The 27,399-nt window shown below is 30.3% G+C and overlaps 1 protein-coding gene across 3 annotated transcripts; it reads right to left on the minus strand.

The window, feature by feature from the left end:
• Positions 1–666: 666 nt before the first annotated feature.
• Positions 667–27,369, minus strand: LOC129972698 (techylectin-5B-like). Of its 3 annotated transcripts, XM_056086926.1 has the most exons (7): positions 27,262–27,369; positions 9,518–9,622; positions 8,035–8,145; positions 6,849–7,016; positions 5,167–5,269; positions 3,867–4,053; positions 667–1,243 (listed from the first exon to the last, which is right to left on the minus strand). In XM_056086926.1, the coding sequence occupies exons 3-6, from the start codon at positions 8,050–8,052 to the stop codon at positions 3,965–3,967; spliced, it is 378 nt and encodes a 125-aa protein (XP_055942901.1). In that variant the 5' UTR covers positions 8,053–8,145; positions 9,518–9,622; positions 27,262–27,369; the 3' UTR covers positions 667–1,243; positions 3,867–3,964. The 3 variants fall into 3 exon arrangements, with proteins under 3 accessions (XP_055942901.1, XP_055942899.1, XP_055942900.1); XM_056086924.1 differs by lacking the exons at positions 8,035–8,145; positions 9,518–9,622; positions 27,262–27,369 and having other exon boundaries at positions 6,849–7,381; XM_056086925.1 differs by lacking the exons at positions 667–1,243; positions 8,035–8,145; positions 9,518–9,622; positions 27,262–27,369 and having other exon boundaries at positions 3,771–4,053; positions 6,849–7,381.
• Between the last annotated feature and the right edge of the window lie 30 nt (positions 27,370–27,399).

Consider the following 27,399-nt stretch of genomic DNA (forward strand, 5'->3'; position numbering starts at 1 on the left):
ACAAATTTAGAACAATGTTTTTAAAAACAGATTTGTTGTCGAAAGTAAAGAAAAATGGTCAAGATAAATTCACTTTTCCTATAATCTTACACATATTTTTTAAATAATTTTCAAAGTATTATTAATAATATTTTATAAAAGATAGACACGAAAGTGAAAATCTATACTTTTGCCTTAATGAATTCTAAACTGATTAATTGATTTTCATTGAAACGTACTGATTACTTTCAACTTTTTTTTAAATCAGTACAACTACATTTATTGTAATTGAAGTTTTTTAAGTGATTGTAATAATAATAACTTGGCCATTCGGACTCGCCACTTAGAATATTTCAAATCACACCTCTGCGAAGGCGTTGCCTGGAACTAAGGTTGCGCCTTAAGGGCCATCACCGGCCACGGGACAATCCTTCCGGTAGGAAGCATGTTCCGTGATTGATAAGAGATAACCGATTCCCACCATTTCTGTATCTACCCGGGGTGGCGAGAAACAACCACCATGCGGGAAGATTCTCATACTCATATTTGAAGCGACCCAGTTTGGAGAAGAGAGAGTAATAAATGAGAACGATAATTAATAGTTTTATTAAATTTTAATTATGGTTTCAGTTGTATCGCAAATAAGAAAGATTGATACATTGATGATTAGCATATATAATTGATACATTGAAAATTAATGCATATAAAAGATACATTGATATTTTTATACATAAATGATACATTGATAATTAATATACATAACTGATATAGTAATAATCAATACGTTATTGATGCACTCTGTTATGTTTAATTGATACACATAGCAATAAGGATTTGCCAGAATATAGATGATATTCCATTCAGTTTGGCTTCACCTTCATCTCCACGGCTGACAAATTGTCATAGTTATTAGAATACGTAACTGATAATTTACATACGTAACTGATACATTAATAATTAATATACATAACTGATACATTGATAATTAATACAATCTATTATGTTTAAGGATCTTCTCCAATATAAACGATATTCATTTTAGTTTGGCTTCACCTTTATCACAATGGCTGACAAATTGTCATAGTCATTAGATTCTTTCCACCAATAAACATATTGTGGGCCATTTTTGCCTGGTTGGTAGATGCCATTTAAATTGCAATAGTACCTTTCGCTATGCCACCATCCTGACAGGTATTTTTTCGCCATCCCACCTGTCTCTGTCTTTTGCGGAGAAAACGCATCCATTATGATTATACAGCGTCAGCTGTAAATGAAAAATGAAATTAAGTTTCTGCATGAATTACCACAAATTTCATTTCATGTCAAAAAAAATTTGGAATATTTAATTACATAAAAACTCCGGTTTCCGGAAGAAAATGTTGTTTGGATCATTTTTTTTTTTCCTTTTTTACTGATATATTTTTAATCTCTACATTTAATAACTTTTAAATTCTGTCAATGCAAAATGTGTGAATTTTTTTCATTGGAAACGTGTTGGAATGCTATGGCCAGTGCGACATAAAATTGAACCAAGTATTGGTACATTTTTGCAAAATTACATAATAAAACAGCAGCCGTTATTTAGAGATAAATAGTTTTCACGTTAAATTAATAAAATTATGAAATAGCTAATAATAAAATTGCAATCAAACAAAAAGTGTTTATTTGCATCATCAAAAATAGCAATGTTATAGATAATGCGCTAATAAATAATGGCTCAAAAATCACATAAGTAAACTTTGGAACCATTTTGTATAGTGATTTAGGGAGAAACAAAAGTCAGAGCAAAATTTGTTCCATACATTTTAACTAATGAACAAAAATATTTAATTTTGCTTATTGTACGCCTCCATTTTATGTTTAAAAAAAGTTGTTTCCAAGCTTCTAGAAATAGATTTTTCAAGTGATGAACATAATACATGTAATATGATCCAAAAAGAAAGTGGCAATGTGCGAAATGGAAATACAAAAATGATTTCAAATTAAATATTTCAAAAAGAGAAAGAATATCTCTTACATTTTTTTTTCAATATTTAGAAAATAAACCGATACTTTAAAATATTTGTTCCAATTAGATAAACAAGAACTAGCAGAAACATTTAAATCTTCTAAAATGTTTGATGGTGAAATTTTGTATTATATGTTCAGAATAACGAAATAAAACATTTTGCATTATTACACGAGGATCTGTTCTATCACAAACGTACTTTTTTGGTAGATTTTTGAGTTAAAATATTTTTCTTTTGGTTTCATTTTATGTTTTATAATTTGCATCACAATTCTTAATTAAAGCTAATACAGAAAACAGGTGCAGTTTTCAAAGAACACGCACACATGAGCAAACTACGATTCAGACATTTTCTAGATTCCCACGAATTAATCAGTGTCAAAATACTTCTTTTGTGTTTATTTGTTAATAGCTATGTATTATAGTTTCCTGCAGCTATTTCCATTTCAAAGTTCAAATGATTAGAAAAATTTCAGTCCTATTTGCGAAATTAAGTATTCCTTTAAAATTACTCACTTGCATTTCCTGAATAGCCACTGATATCAATGCTGTAAGAGCTGTCTGTCAAACTAAATTTCTGGTTGACAGCGAAACTAGGGATTGCAATACCGGGATACCGAATACCGGTATTTTAAGCCATTTGTACAATTTTGTAATACCGGTATTCACAAGTTTAAATACCGGTTTTTCGGTATTTGCTGGAAATTTTTAAAATTGTCTCCATTATATGTTCAGGTATAGCGAACATAGCAAAATAGTATACGCTAAATCTAAATTAGCGAAACATGGATTATCCCTGAAAGAAAATATTGTATCCATAACAACTGATGGAGCAACAATTATGAAAAAAGATGGAAAGTTGATTGGTGCAAATCAGCAGTTGTGCTATGCACATGGAATTCAATTAGGAGTAATTAGGAGTATTATACCAACAAAATAAAGAACATCCAAATACTGTGGATATAGAAACTTCGGATTCCAACTTTGAAAAGAGAGTGAGAGTGATATTGACACTGAAGACTATGACAATGTAATTGTTGAAGAAGATATTGCTAATGATTATGAAATATTAACCTATCAAGAATTGCTTCCTATAATTTATAAAGTTTGAAAAATTGTTAAGATATTTAAACGTTCCCCTATAAAAAGGATATATTACTTAAATATATACTAACTGAAAATAAAACAGAATATATGTTAATATTAGATTCTAAAACACGTTGGAACAGTTTACGTCTAATGATGGAACGGTTTTTGAAACTGAGAAATCCAATCCAAAAAGCAATAATCGACTTAAACCTGTAAATTAATTTTTCAAATAGTGAATTCGACTTAATATCTAGAACTGTATCAAAGCTCTAATTCCAATAAAACTAGCTGTTGAGGCATTATGTCGGAAAGATTCTAATTTATTAACAGCTAATGCAACAATAAATTTCATGTTGCAGTCACTGAAAGAACAGCACACATCATTATCTGAAGAATTATATATTACATTGAAAAATCGCACAGAAGAAAGGCATACCGAAATAGAAAATGTCTTATGGTATTTACATAATTACAGTGATTTTAAAAATGAAAATGAAAAAGAAGAAAAGAACCAATTCAAATCTGATTAAGTTTAGATTAAATTTTCTTAAAATTTTTTAACCCACAAACCTAACCACATTCAAAAGAATTCAGTTCAATTATCGAAGATTATGATGTCACTATTGTCGATAGTGAAAAGGAATTGGCTCTTCAACAAAAATTAGAATTAGCGATAAATAAAATAAGTTATAAGTTAAGAATAAAATAAGTTATAAGTTTATAAGTTACAAATTATTTTTTGTGATATTTACACTCTCTAACATAACTACAGAAAAAAACAAAGAAATACCTGTGTTTTCATTCTTTTTCTAAAATTTCTAATACCGGTATTAAGATTTCAAAAATACCGAATGCCGGTATTGAAATTTTGGTCCGGTATTGCAATCCCTAAGCGAAACGTTTCACTCCATCCTTGTCTACGAGATCGAAACGTATTTTGCATCCTTTAAGACACAATTCACGTATGTTTTTATTACCTGTAAAAAATACAGAAAAAATGTGAAATACAAATCTGAAGTAACCTTTATAAAGCACTTCTGAATAAATATATTTTGATGAAATTGTCTTAAACCTTAACTGGGAGGTGAAATTTTAGGACATAAACTGGGGATGTGTGGTCGACGAGACACCCTTTTCTATAAACTCAAATTAAATATTCTAATGAAAGTACTAATATGAAAATCACCAAATAGATTCTTTAGATATTTTTCTTAATATTTAAATATGTTTTCGAATTTTTTTCAAAATATATTATCATCTAAAAAACTAATTGCTTTCGAACATATATTTTCTTCCCAAATTACATGTTACAACAAATAATATTCTAGAAAAAGCGAATTACTTTTTAAATCGTATTTAATTTTCAGTGTACAAAAGTATATTGGAAACAATAAAATGGAAAATTTAACAATTATATGCAAAATAAGAAAAATGACAATGGGTGGAATTGGTCATTTTTTCATCAACATCATTTCCACGCAAAAACTTGTGAACATTCGTAGCATGGTTTTCTAAGTCATTTTAAAAATTTAAATTATGTACTATCATAAAAATCAGCCTGTAAATTCTGTAGATATTTCTCTTGGTCCATTAATATATTTTTTAAAAAAATTAAAATACATTATCATTAGAAAAAATCATTATATATTTGAACATACACACCAGAATCAGTCGAAAAATCTTCTGTACAATTAGCCTCATCGCTCAAATGACTTTAAGCCTCATTTAAAAGTCTCTGGAAGTCTGTTTCAAAACGATGATCAATTGGTTGGATGATATTTCGGGCACCAAATGTTAAAGCCTTCGTCTGAGCTCTGTATAATACTGAAACACTAAAAGGGAGGAGCGGTCTTACAGACGTAGCTCAAAGATATTGCTGAAATTTTTTTAAAGTATTCGCTGAAACCGGCTGCAAAAGGACACAAGTAGTGAAGGTCACGAAACAAGAAGCTACAGGCTCAATTCATTCGATTGATATGAAAATAGAATAGGGATGATCGAAAGTCCATTCTTAGCGGTCTGAGATACCGCAGGTCTTCAGTTAAAGGTTTTAATAGTTATCTAAATAAAAGTAAATGCAAAATTCACACCTAACCAAAACTCTTTTGTCAAATTCCCAAAACCATTCTGATAGCTTTCCCAGTCCAGATAGAAGTCTTGTTGAACTGGGAATTTTCCTCTTCTTTGAATCACCTAGAAAATGAATTTGTGTTATCATTTATCATAAATCATCTATTTTTTATGATGCAACCAAATATTTTCATATAGAAATGGGTTTGAAAACTACTTAACTTAATTGTTAAAATAAACTTAAATGCTCAATCAATAAGCCTATGTATCATATTGAACGTATTATTGTTTTATTAACAGTTTAATAAAAGGAAGAAATTTTGCAAAGAGATGGGAAATAGAATAATCTCGTTTTGTCGAGGTTTAGTGCTGCATGAAAATACGTGCAAATTTATTTCTCATTATGAAGAGCAGTTTAGTTCCGCCTAGTTAGAAACAGCATTAATTAACTATAAATAATTTAAGTAATATTTCTTTCAACTAAATTGCAAACTTTCATTGCTCTTACACTCAGGAATACTCGCATCAGACATTGATTTTTACAGAAAAATTTCAATCTGAGCTCTTAAAAGTTGAATACCCTTTCGCGACGGGCGTGTCATATATGTATCAACGTCTCTCACAACCGGGCGTACCATCCGAGCATTTCTAAAAATCGAACTCATGGGATGGTGATGCATATGTGCATTTTAAAATGGAAAAATTTTAAGGTCCACTAGATGGCTCTCTATGTCTGTTACTATAAAAATAAATATAGTTTTGGTATCCTGAGCTTCAGTTTCATCATATTGCCGCATTGAAAGGATGTAGTGGGCTCACCATGGCCGAATGGTCATAGCAGTGGTCTCATAATCAAGAGATCGTAAGTTCGAATCCCGCTAGAGACAATGTGATTCGCAGTCTGTGTAAATATCTAATTCCTTTATTACGTGTTGCAGAAGATTCTGGGCATTTCTTTAGTTTACCAGAATAGTGTTCTGGTCTTTTCTTACTGTCTCCAGAAAAGCATTCTGGAACTTTCCCTGCTAGTATAAAAGCAGAAGATCTGTAAGTCACTGAGTTCAGAGTTGAGTTAATAAATTGGTTTAGCTCTACTTCTTGTGTGTGTCATTGAGTTCTACACTAAAGTACCTACGTGACAATATTAATCTAACTTTAGTATTTTGCTCATCAGTTATTGGGGGTGGTGGAAGGGTGTAAGAGTAATATTAATAAATAGAGTGGGTTATGTAACTTTCTAATTGATAGAATCATTTGCGTTTTTTTTTCTGTTCCTATTGTGTAACTATTCTTTTGGGGGTTTTAACGTCAGTTCAATCATATTTTCCTTAGCTGTAAGATATATTTCGTGCGCTTCTCCTTTTATTACAGAAATCCTTAGTTTCGGTTTAGTATGGGAAGAAAATGCGATTTGTAAGAGGAAGAATTTGCTCGTAATATGAAATAACTAATAATCTAAAAAGGTAGCAAAAATGACGATGTTAAGACTTAAACTTTATTTTTCGTAATTTTGTTTTTTCAAAGTCAGGCTGAGTGATCTAAAAACCCCTTTCTGGGATGATTCCTTACGCTCCGTCTCGTGCGTGCATCTAGGATAGAGGCCTCCCTTTCCGAAAGAGTTAAGGAACGCCCAGAAGACTAAAACTGAAAACCTTACATTAACCTGAAAATAAGAAAAATATTAGAATATGAGTAAAATTACCGTCCACCCTCCGCCATCTGTCTCCATATCACAGTGGACTTTCAGTGATTTATTCGCTGGCAAATAATTCGGCCATATTACGTAGATTCCGCGCCCATTTGCAAAAATTTCAGAGCAGTCCCTGAGCTTCTCTTCTTTTGTATCATTTCGATCGTCATCTATAATGGGCTTGGAAAATGAAAACATTATTATAGCTTGTAAATTCATGTATAAATACCGTTTCAATTTTATATTTCGTGCACTCATGCTTAACATTACCGTGAAGGATGGTCATTGAAATATTGAAAATGAATATCAGATTCTTTAAAACATTGAATTAACTTATTTTAATAGGATGCATTACATTTCTATCTGAACACAACACTGCTTACTCTTTCCTGTAGGAAACATAGAAATAGGATTCCTGGTAACAGCCAAAATTTTGGATAATGACCTGTTGATAAATCTTCACATCTTATATTTCCTAGAGTTCGAAAAACGACCTCATCTTTCATCTACATTTTTTTTTAAATTGATCAGACAGTTATTGATTAATGGCATGATCGTTTTCAGTTTGAATTTGTTGACAATTCGAATAACTGTTTGAGAATGGAATTATTTTACATTATTTAATTATGGTTCTTAATTCGAAAGTATAACAAATAAAAAGAACCTAAATGAGAAAATAGCAAATCTTTGCTTTTATTCATAGATTTATTTTAGTTAACTATATTAGTTCCTTATTCTTCGTCAAAGAATTATTTGTAAAGAAACGTAAGCCACTCGTGGAATTCAGCATCATATAATACATTCCATCATTAAAGTAATAAAATATTATAACAAGTTTGATTACATTATATCAGATATTGTGTTCAAATTCGTTTAATGAAAAAAAATTTTTATTCAATATATTATATATGAAATTGCAACCATTCTAAAAATATTATTTAATTATATTGATTTTTTTTCTAAATTTAAACAACAATAGGTAGTTACATTTTAAAAATAAATATTTTCTGCCATTTAAAGTTTAACAGACATTTGGTGCTGCTTTATTCTTTCTTATGATAGGAATTATTGCTTCAGAATTTTCAGATAAATCATATTTTCACTGTGGTACCATCAGGCCACAGGTACCACGAAAGTCACTTTTTATGACACCATATTTATTTAAATGCAATATGACGAAAATAAAACGCTTACTTACATGATGGGAAGTTTTCATTTACGTCAGAAATCAGCTTCTTTGAGATTTCAATGTAAGCAAAAGATTTCTCACTATCACAATCTGCTCCATCAGAAGAATTTAAATTCTTTTCTGAAAAGATAATTGATTAAAATTAGAAGCAATGTAATTAAGTAATAAAAATTCAATTTTCTGTTAAATAAAATTCCTATGTTTAAATGCTTAACCATTTTACATTAATTAATCTCAGAAGAAGATAAATGTATTGCGTATTACAAATAAGTCGCACGAATATTAATATATTTAGATATTTTATATTATTTTTTTAGCATTAAAATTTATTTACATTGTATTTTTAATCTTACACGAACTCTGTCTATTCGTTATGCGTCATACATATTTATGCATAAAGTCCATTTATTTCAGAATTCATATCGATTCTTACTTAAAGAATATAAGGACAAAAGTTATTAAAAAATAAGACATGAAAAGACAAAGCAGTATGTTTTTAAGAGACGATACATAGATCGACTCATTCTGTCGCAAGCTAAACAGGGGTAATCAATTTTGAATGCTGATATACCTGTTGTGCATTCTTGTTTTTTGTTCGATGAACTGTGGCTGGAATGTTATCAAACTCTTTTTTATAACAGAGATTCGAAAAATAGTTGGCGTTCAAATTTTGATAATTCCCATTCATCAATAACCTGCAAAATTATCGTTTTTCATATCCTTCCCCATTCTATAACTTAAGATATAATTCTTTCATCAACCCCTTTTCGATAGTGCAGAAATTTGTTTCTTTAAATGTGAGAAAAAAACATAACAGAACTTTTCTGCATTTCAGAATAAACTACATAGGTGAGAATTTGTCTGGTATGCATGAGTTTTGACTTTTGTAGATAATTCAAAGAGTTTCGATAGTTAATTAATATCGATTTTATGTCTTATCTGAAAGAATTACAGAAGGCATTTAGAGCTTTTGATTATTATCTGGGAGATTTAAATTTAAACTAACAGTACATCATAATTATCTGCACTATTCAAAGTGAAATTGTTGGAACAAAGCTATTTGACATAAAAAAAAACCATAACGTATTTCTCAGAATAGCGTCCAAGATTGCAATTTATCGTATGCCTAGTTTAAAGGTAATAAAATCATTTTAAGACTTTCTAAAAAGTGAAAGCCAAGTGGTGAAAGAGTCATTATTAATTATCTACTGCACTTAAAAGTAGAAAATTCGTATGGAGTGGTAATTAAATTAGAATTCATTTTTAAGACATTATAAAGGATGGTGATGTTTTATGGAAAGTTTGAATTCTGTAAATCTAATTTTTGTTAATTGATCTGTTCCAGCATTTTAATAAACAATGAAATTTTTGTAAATGTAATAAACAGATTGCATTTTTTAATGTAATTAAAATGCTTAATTATACATAAATATGATTTAATTCGTTAATTAAAAAATACAAAATTTCCTTAAGTAGTGCTTTTCTAACTTACTGTAAGAAGGATAAGCGTCTCTTGCTTCCGTGAGGACATTTTCAGCGGTCTCGAGTAAAGCAAGAGCTTTTTCCTTTTCTAAGCAGCCTGCTTTCACAGATCCTGCTGCAAATAAAATTGCCAACAAATTGAAAAAACAAGCACAGAATAAGGAAATATCCTTCCTGTAATTGAAATAAGAATTTAAATAAAATAAATAAATCATTAAGATAAATGAAAAAAATTTCTATATATTCTCATGTTTCTACAAATTTTTATACAAATATTTAGTATTAAAGAATATTAAGGTCTTTAATACAAAATAAAATTTTAAAAAAATACATTGACAGAATTGTTTTGTATATATTATTATAATATATTCTTTTAATAATTCTTAGCTAACAAAAGATTCCACGTGAATAAGAGGTTATGCGTAATCTAAGATAACTTCTTATTTATTACTTAGCCATGGTTTTTTAGCAAATGAAGTGTTTGCATCATGAAGTCGAATTTGATGGCATATTCGCTCAATATCTAATTTCACATTTATTAAGAATATAATATATTCATTTCAGTGCCCGTCGAATTGAATTAGTCCTGTTAACAAATTTTATAATTTTTTGATGTTATCGACATTTTATTTTTCAAAATCTTCATATTTCTTCGTTATAAATATATATGATTCTACTGATTAATTAAAATCAATTCTACCACGTTATGAGGAAAGTCTTAATAACGTAATGAATTGTAATGGTAAAAAAAACCCCCATTATGCAGTATATTGCCGTTTAAGCTGTTCATGTAGTATGTAAAAAACATATCTTAAAAAAAAGTCAGGCATGAACCGAAAATGTTAAATTAATTAAAATCTAGTTAAATAAGGCTGTTACATCAGGCAGAAAATTACTTGGAATTTCTTGGTAGAAAACGCATTACTGAATTTATTAGGAATATAAAAGAGAAGAATTATTGAATTCGATTCTCAAATAATTCAACATTTAATTGTATCTAATTTTATTAAGCTTATATGTAAATTCATAAGCAATTTTTAACTAAGCCCATTTTAAGAATTTAAGAGAGTTATAAATATATAATTTATTTCTCCGGAGACATATACCATAAAGAGGACAAAATGTTTTAGATAAAACAGTCGGTGATGCAGCTCATATCAATAACTAGATATTTACTTCATATATCATATTTATAATATACTAGCTGACCCGGCAAACATTGTTCTGTCATATAAATTATTTCTAGTGAATATTTTGGTTGTTAATTAAAAAATAACGAATGTATTGTAAGGGTGTGGGAATGGGATATATGACAGAAACAGGAATGGAGTGCTGTAAACGATGATCGCCGATAAAAAAAAAACCCCAAAAAAAAACAACCCACCAAACATCCATTTTCTCAATACAACGCATTTCATTAACGTAACGAACATATACAATGTTTGATCTCTTAAAAGGTAAACTCTAAGAAGGATAAGTAATACATTTTTTATCCTAAAGTATAAAAATGAAATATAGAAAATCAATATTCATTTCGAAGAGCAATTGAGTGTACTATAATTTTTGTCAGTCTGTCTTTAGTCAAAACAAATAAGCTTGATGGTTTGCCCGTGCGAGAACATGCCACGTATAAATTGTCCGTGTGAAAAACATGGTGTGCCCAAATCTAAGCTGCAAACAGATATTGTTTGGCGTTGCGACTAATTAATTGTCATTGCAAGTGCCAATCTAATAGGAAATTGAACACGTTTGAATTCAATTGGCACGTCTGTGACACTCATTGGAATTCGTGGCAGCAAAACATTTTCGGCTCGGAATTTGCCATTCAAAAGGGTGGCTTCGATAACGTTTCTCATCAATTTTTTAATGACCAATCGCGTGCCATTGCCAGCGGTGGTGGGTTCAAATTCCGAAATAAAATAACCGGAGATCCAGCTTTCAGTCGTAGAAGGTGTGGTGACATGCCTGGCAAATCCAGTGAGTTCAAAAACTCTGTTGGATAATTTACAGCTTCGTTACTATCGCAAACTGTATCGATCCATTTGTATGATACCAAGTCGCCTGGCGACGACTGCTGTATCTTGAAATTTAAATCGTTGGCGTCTACATTTTTTGCTGCCAAAATGGCTCTTTCTTCCAGTCACGCATGATTTATGTATTGTATGCGTACATCGGGAAATATGAGATCAATGAGGGCATTTTGCGGATCAACCAGTGCAGAAATTTGTGGGCAATTTTATGCATCCAGTATTTTCATAGACAGCAACTTTTCCCATGACCGATATCTAACAATTGGTCCGAGAATGTGTCAGCAGATGGATCTTGTAGCATTTGGACGCGCATGTTTATTTTTAGCTGGAGTTTTTCAACATCACGCCACAATGGCTATTTTTTTTTAGTTATTTTCATTCTTGAGTTCCTGTGTTCATATGCAGACAGACTAACAGACAGCTATTCGAAACATTTCATATAAATTTGATTTAAAAAATCTACAAGCATGGTGTTAAAACTAATTAATAAATTTTATTCTGTAGCTCAATGTGTTTCTAAATTATTATTTTTGTTAAAGTAATTATCGCAAGACAGGAATGAAATTTACGGAAATTCTTGTTCCTTCTACTTATAATAACAAACGATATTCTTCCTCCATTCTACCTAAAATTTGAGACTTTCTAAAGGCCGTTAATACTACAAATATTTAATTTCGGTGTTCTGAACATGATATAATAGGTATTGAAGAAAGCAGAACATGCATTATGGACAATTTTTTTTTTTAAATTCCCGTTCAAGTGCAAGAAGAAATTATTATAACTATCAAAAAATTCGGACTCAAGATTTTCTTAAAATCAAAAGTTTTAGAACTCCTTGAGTTCAAAAAAACATTTTTATATTTGGAAGTATACGGAATTTACTAAGACTCGAAACTCGTCAAACATAAAGTTTAACCTAATATCCACGTTACAGAACCTTTGAGCATGAAAAGCACATTTTGCTCTCTTTCCTTGTCTGGATTTTTAAGAGTAAAAGGGTTTGCTTGATGAAATTTGGTACATCGATTTAAAAACTAATTTATAGGTATCTGCCAAAATTTTTGAAGAAAGCCATTCTCAGAAAGTCTGTCAGTCTGGCGGATGGAACACAATTCAGTTCTATAACTACAAAACCCAAAAGGCTAGTTAAATAACATTTGCTGCTTCATTATCTAAAATATGCATCCGTATCATATTTTAAAATAAAATTTCTCGGAAACTTCATATTCTATTTGTTTGTATTTCCACATGCATAAGGCACAATAATTGATTAATACTTTAACTTAGATAAATGAAATTTGATACGTGGTATTATAACTGCATTTTGTACTTCCATTTCAAATTTTTATTATAACCCTTTAGAAAAATATATTCAAATCAGATATTTTATTATGTGTACTTATATATTAAAGCTGCATGTGCGGCCCACTCTCCACTCCACCTTCGGTAGGAATTATACTGCTTTGTATGTGATTACAATAACTGAATGATGTGTGCTAGATGAAGTAATCTGATATGTTGTCTTCATAGAACATTATCAGATAACATTATGATCACAAATCGTGCTTTTTCTTCAGATTCTATAAATATGGAATGAATTTTATTTCTTGTAACAGGTATATTAATAACATTATTTCCTTAAAACGAGTTAAAGAATATCGATTTAAAAATATTAGCTATAATAACATTTATAAATCACGTTTTAATGTCTTTTTTAAAAACAAATTGATATGTCCATAATATGATTATAAAGCATCGAGTTGCGATGCAGTGGGTCTCCAGTTGTAATAATCAAACAATTAGACAAAACAATCTTTAACAACAGACTTTAAATTTAATAGTAAATAAAGATATCAAAACTTTTAATTTTAAAATTTAAGTCAGATTCATGTAGCAGGGCTTTCTGAAGTTCTTCGAAAGTTTTTTTTCCTACAAACACGTTTTCCTATTCTTTTTCTTTCAGTTGTAATTTTCACATCCAGTTAACTAGTTCACATGCACGGCATTTTCTGAATTGATTTCCTGTCATAACATTTTTTTTAAAAACGTAATAACTGTTTTGTATTTTAATCATAGAGAAAGAGAAACAGAAGTCTCATTCTCTCAGACTATAGAGAAGGAGAAATAAAAATCTCATTCTCCCAGACCGTAGAGAAGGAGAAACAGTGTTCTCATTCTCCCTGACAGTAGAGAAGGAGAAACAAAAGTCTCATTCTCCCAGACAGTAGAGAAGGATAAACAAAAGTCTCATTCTCCCAGACAGTAGAGAAGGAGAAACAGTGGTCTCATTCTCCCAGACAGTAGAGAAGGAGAAACAGTGGTCTCATTCTCACAGACAGTAGAGAAGGAGAAACAGTGTTCTCATTCTCCCTGACAGTAGAGAAGGAGAAATAAAAGTCTCATTCTCCCAGACAGTAGAGAAGGAGAAACAGTGTTCTCGTTCTCCCTGACAGTAGAGAATTAGAAATAAAAGTCTCATTCTCCCAGACAGTAGAGAAAGAGAAACAGTGGTCTCATTCCCCCAGACAGTAGAGAAAGAGAAACAGTGGTCTCATTCCCCCAGACAGAAAAGAAGGAGAAACAGTCTTTTCATTCTCATAAACACTAACAGAAGTCCGTATAGTATAGCAATCCACATAGACTATAGCTCCACCCTTTCTTGGCGACTTTTTGAAAAATATGCCACTCAGACATTACGGATGTAGCTCTGATATTGCATTGTCACGACGGCAATATAAACAATAAACTACGATTTTAAATTTGTTTTTCATTTAATTTAATAAAAATTTTTAAACATATGATTTTCTAAGATCCCTTTTTTAATATTTGTGGCCAAGTCAGTGGGTTCAGAAATATCATTTTTATAAAATTACAATCCATTCTCATTTTCTGAATTTTTAATGCAAACAGATGATTTTATTAAATACAAAAGTTGGTAATAAATTTGAAATATAATTTAATGAATAAAAATGATATAATGACATTTTTGTTGTGCACCAATGATTAAAAAGACTTCGATGCATAATTTTATAAATTTAATGTTTTTGAATTTATAAAATCGAATTTATTCTTTTACAAAAATGCTATTAGACAATGTCCTTCAACTTTACTGGGTATTAAGTTTCATTGATTAAGTTAATATTATACAACTAGCCGCCTTTGGCGACCAGCCGGTTCGCCAATCTTAATGTTCGTTAAAATTTTAATAATTAAATATTTTATGCAATTCCTACTTTAATAGATTCTTCAGCAAAATATTTTAAAACTTCAAATTTTGATAGTCATATAATTCATTCATAATATTATAAAGGCCTTCAGTCATAACGTGATATGTATCTCTCTAATTTTCTGTTACCCCTCGTAGAATTTATGCTTTAAATTAAAGTGTAAATGATTAATCTGCAGTTAATATAATAATATTTTTTACTGAAACAAAGCATTTTTTTTAATAATATGATTACTGATAATAGAGTCACTGAGCGTTTAAACTTTATGGGCACTAAAGAATATCTTTCTTAATTTTTGTAATATCTCAAGAATTTGTCAACAAAATTTTCTCAGATTCATCATGAACAGATCGATTAATGAACAATGTTTCATTTTAAATGCATTAAACACTAAGAAAATAAAATCGTTTAAAATAATCGGTCTAAAACAGGTTTAAAAAAACTACTTAAAAAACGATGTACTTGAAACTATAAGCATGTACAAAAAAATATATAACTAATATAAATACAATTTAATTACAAAAGCATGCAACTCACCTAAAAATAATTTAAATCATTGAAAACAGGTTAAAAAAAAACTACTTAAAAAACGATGTACTTAAAACTATAAGCATATACAAAAAATATATAACTAACATAAATACAATTTACTTACAAAAGCATGCAACTAACCTAAAAATAATTTAAATCATCCGTTGAAAGTGGTTGTCATGACAACAATAAGAACAATGCGCATGCGTGAATTTTCTTCGCCAGTTAGGTAACGGAAATGCGTGAATTTTTCTACGCCAGTTGGGGTAACGCTATGCAGATTATACATTTTTAATTTCCTTTATTCTGGGTTATTTTAATTCAAATGTACTTCAGAATGAATCTGAAACATGGATTAATTAACAATGTTTAATTTTAAATGCATAAAACATTAAGAAAATAAACAGAATCGTTTAAATTAATCCGCCGAAAAAAATTAACTCAGCCTCATTACTGTTGGGAGAAAAAATAAACTGAAGCCTTACTCATTTGGCGGTGGGGAAAATGGAAGATTTTTTTTGGCGGAAAAGTTGGCGGTGGGGAAAATGGAAGATTTTTTTTGGCGGGAAAGTTAGTTTTTAATTAATAATTAAAATTCTAATTAAAATTATAAAAAAAAGGAACCCCAGGGGCACATTCCCCACCTCTAAGGTATACATGTACCAAATTTGATAGCTGTATGTCAAATGACCTGGCCTGTAGAGCGCCAACACACACACACACACACACACACACACACACATTGAGCTTTATTATAAGTATAGATAAATTAGAATATATTTTAAATTCAAAAATAATTTGATTTAATAAATTCATATTCGCTCGTATTTAAACTATAAAAAAGGTAAAATCCCTTTAAAATAATTTATGAAATTCAATGCTTTTTTTTATAAAATTGAAAGCAAATAAGAAGTTTTAAATTGATCTCAAAGCATGCTATATTCAAAAATAATGCCAATACTAAATTGATATAATCGAAAGAATGCGAAATATTTTTAATTATTAATTATTATAAACAAATATAATATTTAAAAAAACAATAAAAATTATCTTTTCTAACACAAAATGTAATTTTTATAAGACAAAAGCATCGGTGGAATTCGTACAAGAAGGGATTTATTAAATATAGATTAAAACTTTTTATATCAATTATGCAATAAAACTCCAAGCTCTACGCTTAATTTAGTAATTTTTGTGGCTAAGGAGTCTCTATCTTGTAATTGCACTATCGGTACATACATTTTGCCTAGAATTGAAAAAATATCTTATTATAAAAATATAATCTTTAGGTCAACATTATATAAATTGTAACACTTAAAGGCAGCTGCAGTGGCCTGGTGGTAAGGTCTCGGTTCGTGAGGTGTAAGGCTTCAGGTTCGATACCCGGTTCCACCGAAGAATCGTCGTGTGATGGGCCTGATGCACTCAAATCCGTCAGGACCAAACGCCCTGCTGCTGCTGTGGAGCTGTGTGGAGAGGCGGGTGCCGGCTCAAGTGTCGTCCTCGTCATCTGATAGCGGCTCAGAGTTACGAGGGCCGTCCCAAAATGTCCGTAGTGTTGCTTCCCAACGGGACGTTAATATAGCTAAACTTATAAGCGCAAAAAGATCTGAATTTTTAAATAGAAATAAGTTTTCAATCAATGGCATACGATTTAAAAATTACAAATGTAAAATACAATTCTACAATTAGTTAAAATTATTTTCGTTTTATTATTAATTATTTTAATATTATCTTCAATCATCGGTTAAAAAATAGGAAATAAAAATTTTGTTTGCTTCTTCTTTGTGATCTTAGTAGTTATTCAAAAAATTATATATTTATTTATTGAAAACAGTTTTTGAATTTCTTTTGTCTGTACAATATTTTTTGCCGTGTTTTCTCGGAGAAAATATTTGGATACGAATCATATTCTGATAACTTATGAATATTTTTAAATTTTACCTACATATGAATTAATATTTCAATTAAAAAAATCATGAATGCACTAAATTTAACATGTTATTCGAAACAATTTACTATGTTACAATATTCATTTTACAGTTTAATTGGCATTAATTACAGCTTTCAATTTACACTCAGTTTTACCATAGTGAAATCGGTTCTTAACCTAAAACGTCCTTCAATAATAAGTAGCGGGTATGCTTAGGAGTTTAATTGGAAGAAAAACTTTTCAATTAATTGATCTCTTATTTCTGGATAATCTTGCATACAACATGCCATGCATAAATATGACGATCTTAAGCGCCATCTACGCCACCATGCAAGTACCAGAAAAATTAACGAGATGGCGCCACATGACATTGTCAAAATGAAAGCAGATTGGAAAAGGCTCTAATAGTTAATTATAAAAATTTGTTTGTTCGTTTTTTGTGTAAAATCGCGTTTTTTCAGGAAAGGCATATATATAGATAAACTTAAAAAGCAAAACATTATCTAAATTTAAAATTGGATTCAAATCGTTGGAACCGTTTCCAAGATACACGAAATAAATTTATATATATTCAAGAATCGCACATTTAATGTTATAAGATTTCAATTCGCTTTCATATAAATTTTGAAAGGAAGAAACTGGCATAATAAACAATTGATTTCCTTACATGTGGGTAAATTAGAAGTAGTTTTCATATATGTTAACGAGATTAAAATACTTTCTTTATGCTCTTATAAAAAGTTTAGTTGCTTAAATAAAATCCTTAAAAGTCTCCTAAATGAAACTTTAAAAACTAAATAAAAACTACTTACAGTCTGATTGAAAAGATACACTGACATAAATTTATTAATTTCATGCTGTAAGTTGTTGTTTTATGAATGAATTAGTGCTATTTTATTGCTGCTTATTTTTGTAATATAATGTAATTAAAATGCTGCTTTTAAGTTCAACTGACTAACGATTTTCAAGCTTGATTTAAAAATGATATCTCTTCTATTTTAGCACAAATAAAAAAAATATTTCCAATTCATCATCCTATTCATTTGTTGAAACGTGACTCCAATAATCAAAAGAATCATAAGAACTTTTTTTGAATACAACTTGTTTAGACAAAAATCTCAATCCCATTTGCATTATAGAATCGTATTTAAAAGATTATATGAAATGGATACAAAAAGTGTAAAATTAAAATTTATTGTATACATAAAACTTAATTTGACACTTTTTAAAAATATTTATTACAAAATAAAATTTTATATTTCCTATTTAAATCAGTTTTAGATTTTTAATTTCAAATTTCTAATGAATTATTTTATGTATTATTGACTTAAAAAAAATTCAGAATAATTTTGCCATTTGATTTCGTATATTAGAATCAATTAGTCAATTCAATTTCTAAAATTATTAATATAGTATATTGCCATTATTTAGTCATCAGGATGCAAAATTGAAAATCTTTGGTGGACAAATCTATTTTTATGTCAGGACATGTTGTTTTGGTTAGAGAGGTTTGAAGCTCGAAATCGCGTAGGCAATGAATAAAGCATAATTGGCAATTTTCATTTTCACATTTTTCTTGGCTGGCGAAAATTTTTTGCAGTTCTCGTTAATGTAGAAAAAAAAAATCGGTTTTCTAAAAGCTTACACATGTGCATTACGTCATATATTTCAAACTGGTTTAAACTGGCTTTTCGCTTTTCAAATTTTTCTTGGCTGGCAAAAAAAGTTTTAGAGCTCTCTTCAATCTCGTAAGGAAAAAAAAAGCATCGTACGTTTTAAAAGTTGATGCATGCGGATTAATATTATCAAGTGATAAAAAAAAATATTCTCACATGATAATTTGAAACTTGTGAAGCAGATTTCAATTTTTTTTTCTGACAATTGTTTTAGTTTAACTCTAAATAATTTTTCAAAATTTCATAAATAATTGAATAGATGCTGACTAACATAAACTAAAGAAATTTATAGATATTGCATTGCAAAACAAAGATAAGACTCCAAATTTCTCTACATTTAAAAAAAATTTGAATCTATTACATGATATTATGTTAAATAAAATAGTTTTAATATAAGATAAATTGATTTCCTACTTTTTTTTCTGAATATTGCTTGAAATGTTTCACAGATATTTATAGTGATTTTAATTGAATTTGCTATACATAACCTTTCGCAGTCTAAAAACGTAATTAAACGGCATGCTTATATTTCCAACGTATAGAAAATAAATGCAACATTTGTAGCCCAGGTAATTCATATCACTCACTCTCCGACCCACCCGAAGACACACGATAATAAATACAGAATGACCGGACCGGAGCAACATTAACACTGATGGGAATTGTGGTTGAGTCCTAAGGGCCATTACCGGCCACAACACAACCATTCCAGTAGGAAGTATGACCCTTCATCGATGGGAGAAGCAAGACCCCGATTTATTCGTGGGCGCTCCAGGTTTCGAGATCCAACCATCATGGAAGCATCTCAATCTCATTTCGAGCTGCCCCCGGAAGCACTGTAGCCCAGGTAAGTCACACTGATAACTGACTGACTCTCCGACCTGCCCGAAGGCATGCGGATAAAAATACAGAATAAGCGAACCGCCGCCACAGCAACACTGGTGGGAAATTTAGTCAATCCTAAGTGCCATCACCGGCCACTGTACAACCCTTCCGGAAGGATGTATGTCCCGCCATCGATGGAAGGAGCTAAATCCCTCACCTTTTTGTGTACCCTACAGGGTGGCGAGATCCAATCACCATGCTAGAAGCATCTCGTCCTCATTTCGATGTGTCCCTCAGGCGGGATTGTAACCCAGGTAAGGAAATTCAAAATATGTATTTAATTCTTTTGTTTCCCATAGCTGAAAATCAATTTAAAAACAAAAAACTCTTCCACTAGCTACGCAAGTGTTTATAGGTAACTTATTTCTTCAATGATCTTTTTCATTTTCACTTTTGTACATTTAGGTAAGGTCATTTCAAGTGCATGTAATTTTAATATTAATATAATAAATTTAAATATTAATATAATAAATTTAAATATTAATATAATAAATTTAAATATTAATATAATAAATTTAAATATTAATATAAACATTCAAATATTATAATATTATATTCAATCAGAATATTTAAATAATATGGTTATTATTTTTGCAAAAAAGGGCATATTAATAGAAATAAAAGGAATTAATTTGAGCTTAGTTTATTAATACAAACAAATTAGGAAGGTAAATCGCTCATAAATTGGAAAAAACAAGATTCTTGTAAGCTGGCCATTTATGGTGATCAGTTTGTTCTCCCAAATTAGCAGCTTTTAAGGCTATTAAAAATTAATAAGGAATGCGCATTTTTTTATAAGAATTTACCTTGTTACATGATGAGACCGGAAACATGAATTTAATTGAATATTCGAATAAAATTTTTGAGTGTGCAAATTAAAGGAAGAAATGTACATACTACAAAATAAAAGTGGAAGTGAAAATTCGAAACTGTTCTACTACTAGATTCTTCAATCTTAATTTTAACATCGGCAAAAGATGCGATTGATCATTTTGATGTATAATTTTCAATTTCATAACATTAACAACTGAATATTGCAAATTGTACAGGGTGATCAAGAAATAACAGGAGGTGTTCGACCCCTGTAGAATGTTATGTACTGAACGAAATAGAACAAAATTTGGCTACCATACGCATTAAAGTATGCGGTTTCGATTTGGCAAGGAAAAAAATAGTATAAAAAAAAAGCCGATAGGGAAAATTCTGGCACTGCGATCGAAAATTTCATAATGTAAAGGGAACTTTGTAACAGATATCGAGAGTAAAAGAAAAAGTTGCTGGAATTCAAGTCATTCTTCAAAAATTCGCCAACTAGATAGCGTTGTCACTACGTGAACGTGTCTTATTAGTTAAGCTGTTTAATCAGCGGCATGAAAATGGCCGAGCTGCTCTTCGGGAAGACCGGCTGTTGAAACAGTTACGTAGAGGACCGATAACCATAACTAACTTATGAAGAATGGTTGACGGATTTGAAACAACAGGAATTCTTGGTGTGTAACCAGGCTGAGGAAGAAAAGGTTTCTTGAGGCCAAGGACGGAGTCTGGTTTTGGGGCTACTTGAAAGTTTGAAAGGCGTTGTGTATCAAGATCATGTTCCTGACATTCCTACTTTAAAAGAACAAATGACGTGACATGTCAGACGAATAAATGCCGATATGCTGGGAGCCACCGTCGAAATCCTTGTGTACCTCATGGAATTAATTATTGAAACATCAGGTTGGCGGTCACCTTGAGCAAAACTTGTAAGTTGCTGTAATAAACGCATTACATCGGTATTTGGTGAGTTGATATTTATTGTTTATAATGGTAGTTATGTATTCTTTTTCCTCACATGATGGGCTTGACTCGCCGGGATTTCCCCTAGCTGCGGTGTTTTTTTTATTTCTTGATAAATCGAAACCGCATACTTTAATGTGTATGGCCAAATTTTGTTATATTTCGTCCAGTACATAACACATTATAGGGCTCCGAACACCTCCTATTATATCTTGATCACCCTGTATATTATATTAAAAAATGTATAAAAAGTACAGCATACAGAGATGAAATTGATATCATTAAAATGGTAATATTTTTAATTTTTAGATAACACATTAATTATTTTTGTGTGATAGTAATATTGAAAGATATGGTCTTCAACCTCCAAAGGTAAGTCAAATACACATTTGGAAAAAATTAAGCCTATTTTCGAGCTAGATTAAATTATGTTCGATGCCTATTTTTTTTTACATAATTTTTTTCTCTGAGTCAAAAAAAAAATATTCATAGCATTTCTATTCATACACTGCAGCTTCATTAATTAGAAAACTATTTAATTAATAAAGTAGAACAGAAAAAATATTGAATTTAGTTGGCAGTCTACAACGTTCCTATAGTAACTTGCTTACTCCTGACTGTTGCTTTTCAACAATACGTGATAAGAGCAATAAGACAGCCTGTGATAAGAACAATCTGTGCCACCTACGTTAGCATTTTATACAGTTTTATTAATTATCATCGATTTAGAATCATTTCGATGACTCATTTATTCTTAATAGGTAAACATGGGAATTTTGAGTGCCACTTTCATTAAAAAAGAAAACGATGTTACATGAATTGATCTCCCAAAATTTGTTTATATCTTTAGCTTCTTCGTTACTTAATTCCAACTGCCTTGAATTTGTATATATCTTCAAAAGGTTTATGAAGCAAAGCCACTGAAATTGCTGAATTTGCTTGGAAGATGCTAGAATTACTTCATTCAATGGACTGAAGAACATTTAAATATGATATAAAAGAAACGAATTATGTTTGCTAACAAAAGACTGGAAAAAAAGTTTTTTTTTGCCTGTTTGACAAGAATGAAAGCCTTGAATTTGCATGCATCTTCAAAAAGTATATGACGCAAAACCTCTGAAATTGCTGTATTTGCCTGGTAGACGCAAGAATTGCTCGATTGAATTGAATCAAGAACATTAAAACTTGATGATAAAAAGAAACGAATTATGTTTGCTAACAAAAGATATCTTCTACCTTGCATTTTGGAAAGATATTTTCTTGTCTTGAAAAAAAGCATTTAAAATATAGTACTTAAAAAAGAGTTTTTTTTTTTTCCTTTTTCTTGCTTGCTGAACAAGAATGGTTGGTTTCATTCTTTAAGAACTCTTACAGATATACAAGGAAAAATATTAATAAAAAGTAAATTTATACTAAATAATTGTTTCAGTCAGACTACTTTTGAAAAAATATTTTCTTCTGCAAGATGAATTTGAGGATTCAGAGATAATCCAGATGCTAACGGTTTAATTATTAATAAAGCTACAAGTGCTAATTTCTAAAATTAATCAAGTCAAAAATCTGTTAGGATGGTAATACTTATATATTAACGAAATTTTAGATTATTTAATTAAAAAAAGAATGGCTTCGCATGAAAAGAAATGAATAACATGAGTTAGAATACTTGTATATGAAAACTACTGAAGAAAATATCTTGTGAGATACATTAGGTTATTTCAGAAACAATATTCTGGCTTCTCATGTTTATAGAGAGTGTAAAATTATGCTCATAGATGCTGAAAAAAGACACTAAAAAATCATAAAATTTTTTGCTTGTATTTTAAATAATACGATGTTAGTAAATATGGCATAAAAATTCAAATAAAAAATTTATTAATATTATTTTACAAATTTGCACGTTTTTTTTGTTTTTTTTCATTTTTTAAAATTTTTTTTTGTTTCAAATTGATGGTTTTAAGCAAAAAAAAAAAAAAAAAAAAATCAAAACTGTTTTGAATAAATTAATATACAGTTTTTAAATAAATACAATTTTTAAATGATGATTAAACATAATATTAAAATATTAAATTTCAAAAAGAAAATCAGTGTAAATCAAAATATAGTTTATTTATAATTTTTCAATCTTATGCTATTGATTAAACATTTCTTTGTACTTAAATTTTCAGATCATTTTGCTCTAAAGTTTTCAACTAAAATTACATTTTCATAATGGGACATTTTTCAAGAATGAGAATTGTAATAAAATTTAACTTTTCAACAAAACTAAAATAAACTTTACATAAAAGTAGAATTATATTTTACATTTGTAATTTTTAAATTATATGCCATTGATTGAAAACTTCTTTCTACTTAAATATTCAGATCTTTTCGCGCTAAAATTTATATAATGTTCACCTAAACATTATATTTTTATAATAGGATATTTTTCAAGACTAAGCAGAATGTGTGTGCCGGGAGTTTAACTTTATTATAGGACCACCTTTATCTCAAAAATTATTAAACTAGACCGAAATTTTGGATTTATTTACAAAATTGATATGGAAAGTTTTAATCCTTATTTAATAAATTCCTTCTCGCATGAATTCCCCAAATGCTTTGGTCTTATCTGGGGGAACGGCAGTGCCCCCGCCAAGTCGAGCAAAAACAAGCGGCACGGCCGTATCATGCTTTTCTCGAAGCAGTTCAGGCCCTTTTCGACCCCCTATAACTTTGTTATGGATAAAACTAGAAATCTGAATTTTCAGTAACCGAGCAGGTATTATATAAATACGGTATATTTCAAATTTCATTAAATTTGAACCAGTAGTTTAAGAATTATAACTAGTCAAAGTTCGTGAATTTTGTCACTGACTGACTGACTGACTGACTGACCGATCATCAAAATTCTAAGGCACTTCTAGCAGACATAGAAGCTTCAAATTTAGAATAAAATTAGTGTTTAGTGTATAAATAAAGGAAAAACTAAAATATCCGTGTAATAATGGACGGATCGATAAATTTTTCGAAGTTTCGAGCATTATCCATTTTGTCGGCAAATTCGTCGCCAAGTCGCCAAATGGTCGCCAAGTCTGTCACCAAGCTCTGGGATCACTGGCTGCGCATCCGACAGCATCCAATACAGATTACTGTAAAACGGTCTTTCTTATGATGACACTATTTGCTCTGGGAAGCAAAATTACAGGTTTGTAACAATATCTAATTTGAAATAGTTCAATTTGAAGCTGTGGAAGCTGCAAACGCAATGGGTGACTTTCAGAGAATCAATCTGGAAGAAGAAGAGCAAACTGATCTTCAAAGTATGATCGTAAAACTTAATGCCGATCAAAAAAGAGTCTTCAATATGACCACAAATAAAATGGACACTACTGATAATGACGCTGACGTTTTACGCTGTTTTGTGAGTGGAACTGGTGGCACTGGAAATAGCTTTTTAATAAAAACTCTGAAAGTTTGGGTTAAGACGTATTTAAACAAAAATGTGGCAGTTAGTACTCCAACAGGAATAGCTGCATTCAATGTGAATGGATTGACTATACATAGACTATTGCAGCTGCCTGTAGAACACAAGGAAATACCGAAGTACAAGCCACTTTCTGATGAAGTGCTCCAAGTTCTGAGATCAGATTTGAAAGAAGTAGTGTTGTTTATCATAGACAAAGTGTCGATGATATCGATGTTACTTTAACATATATTTATTTATGCTTACCTGAAAGATTCGACACAAGCGATGATCAGAATGGGTGATTTGGAAAAAAATATCTTGTAGTTTTCGGAGATCTCTTACAGCTTCCGCCGGTAAGAGAAAAGTCACCTTTTGAAAACTACCAACTGCTGAAACTAATAAGTTGTTAGGTTCCCTCAGGATACCGAATCTGTGGATTGAACTGTTCAGAAACGATGAACTTACAATTAAAATGCGACAGCTCAATGATTCTGACTTTGTTGAAATGGTAAATAGAATAAGATTAGATGTGAATACGCAAAAGGACCGCGACTTACTCTCTACTAGATTAATAACTCTAAAATCCAATTCAAATGAAAAAGGATTAATTGAAATAATTAAACACCTCTCGAAACTTCCTGATGATACCGTTTGCTTATTACCTACAAAAAACATGTGTCAACAATTAAATACTGCAATGCTTAAATCTCTTCCACATCCCGAAATAAAACTTACAGCTGTAGATAGCATAGATTGCCCCAGATACCACACAAAAAGAGCTTGTGAATGCATAAAAAAATATGAAGACGATGCTTTTACGACTGTAATCCTGGAAGAGAACATAATTATAAAAATAGGAGCAAAAGTCATGTTAAGGCGAAATATTGACGTGAGTCTTGGTTTAGTTCAGGGTTCTATCGGTATAGTGCAAAGAGTAAATGTTGATTCGGAAAATACAAAAATAATTAAGAAAATATACGTTACATTTAATAAAGAACATGTTTACGAGCTTAGTCCGGTCAAAATTAAATTTGAAATTATTAATAGAACGTATGTTTATCGCGAACAGTTTCCCATATGTATAGCCTATGCTATAATTATACACAAAAGTCAGAGCCTAAATCTAAATAATGCACTGATGAATATCGGTCCTGCAGTATTCACATCCGGTCACGCTTACGTGGCAATTTCGAGAGTTATAAGTCTGGACGGCTTACATATAATAAATGTCGACTTTGGAAGTATTAAAGCGCAGGAATCCTCAATTTGTGAATACAACAGACTAAGAAGCATTTACCATTTAGACTTGTCAAAAATTTTAACATCAAAGCTTACGAGAAAAACTCATAGAGACAGGGAGTGGGCTATGAGAAAAACTGTAGCTGAAGCTCAAGAAGTAGCACCGGAAAAGAAAGTGGAAGACTACATACAAAAATAAGAAAAGGACTATCTACAAAAAGAAATGAGATGCCATCAAAAACATAACGTGTAAAAAAATCAAGTCTCGCAACTCAGTTCTTCTATCGTAAAAAGTTGTGAGATCCATGTAATACCAAGTCGGTCCATTTATTCAGTCCCTACTTAAGAGTCCTTCTGTCTTAAGTCATTACTTAATTAGCTAACCTAACAACATCTTATAGTGACCATATCAATATTAAAAATCTTTTATGGTTTAAATAAATAGATTGACTTGGCAATCGCACTAAACAATCTAATTTTATATAATATGTTAATGTAATCTAATTTAATGTAAAGATGCATTGTGTTTTCATGCGATGGCCAAGTCAATCTATTTATTTAAACCATAAAAGATTTTTAATATTGATATGGTCACTATAAGATGTTGTTAGGTTAGCTAATTACGTAATGACTTAAGACAGAAGGAGCCGTAAGTAGAGACTGAATAAATTGACCGACTTGGTATTACATGGATCTCACAACTTTTTACGATAGAAGAACTGAGTTGCGAGACTTGATTTTTTTACACGTTATGTTTTTGATGGCATAAAATTAACATTTTGTGGTAGAAAAATTAATTTTTCAATGCCTTATTATATACAAGCTCAATGTTAAACCTTTAAAAACTCATTTTGACAGTGAAACCACTTACTCTATTATAATTTAACTCCCAGCCTGATATGTTTTGGTGCGCGAAGTGCAATACAATAATAGACTGTGAACTGGCATACAATAAAAGCACTTCCTAAGCCTATACTTGCATTTAAGAAAGGCGTTATTGACATAATATACTTACCTGTACTTATTTACAGACAGATCCATAATGGTTTGGATTCAAAAACTACTTTTTCCAGGTATTGAAAAATTTAAGCCACAGAGGTCGCGTTCATGTCGGAAGTGTTTGATCTTCTGAGAGAAAGTAGAAAAATGATGT

Source organism: Argiope bruennichi, chromosome 6 (assembly GCF_947563725.1).
Source record: "Argiope bruennichi chromosome 6, qqArgBrue1.1, whole genome shotgun sequence".
NCBI classification, from domain to species: Eukaryota; Metazoa; Arthropoda; class Arachnida; order Araneae; family Araneidae; genus Argiope; species Argiope bruennichi.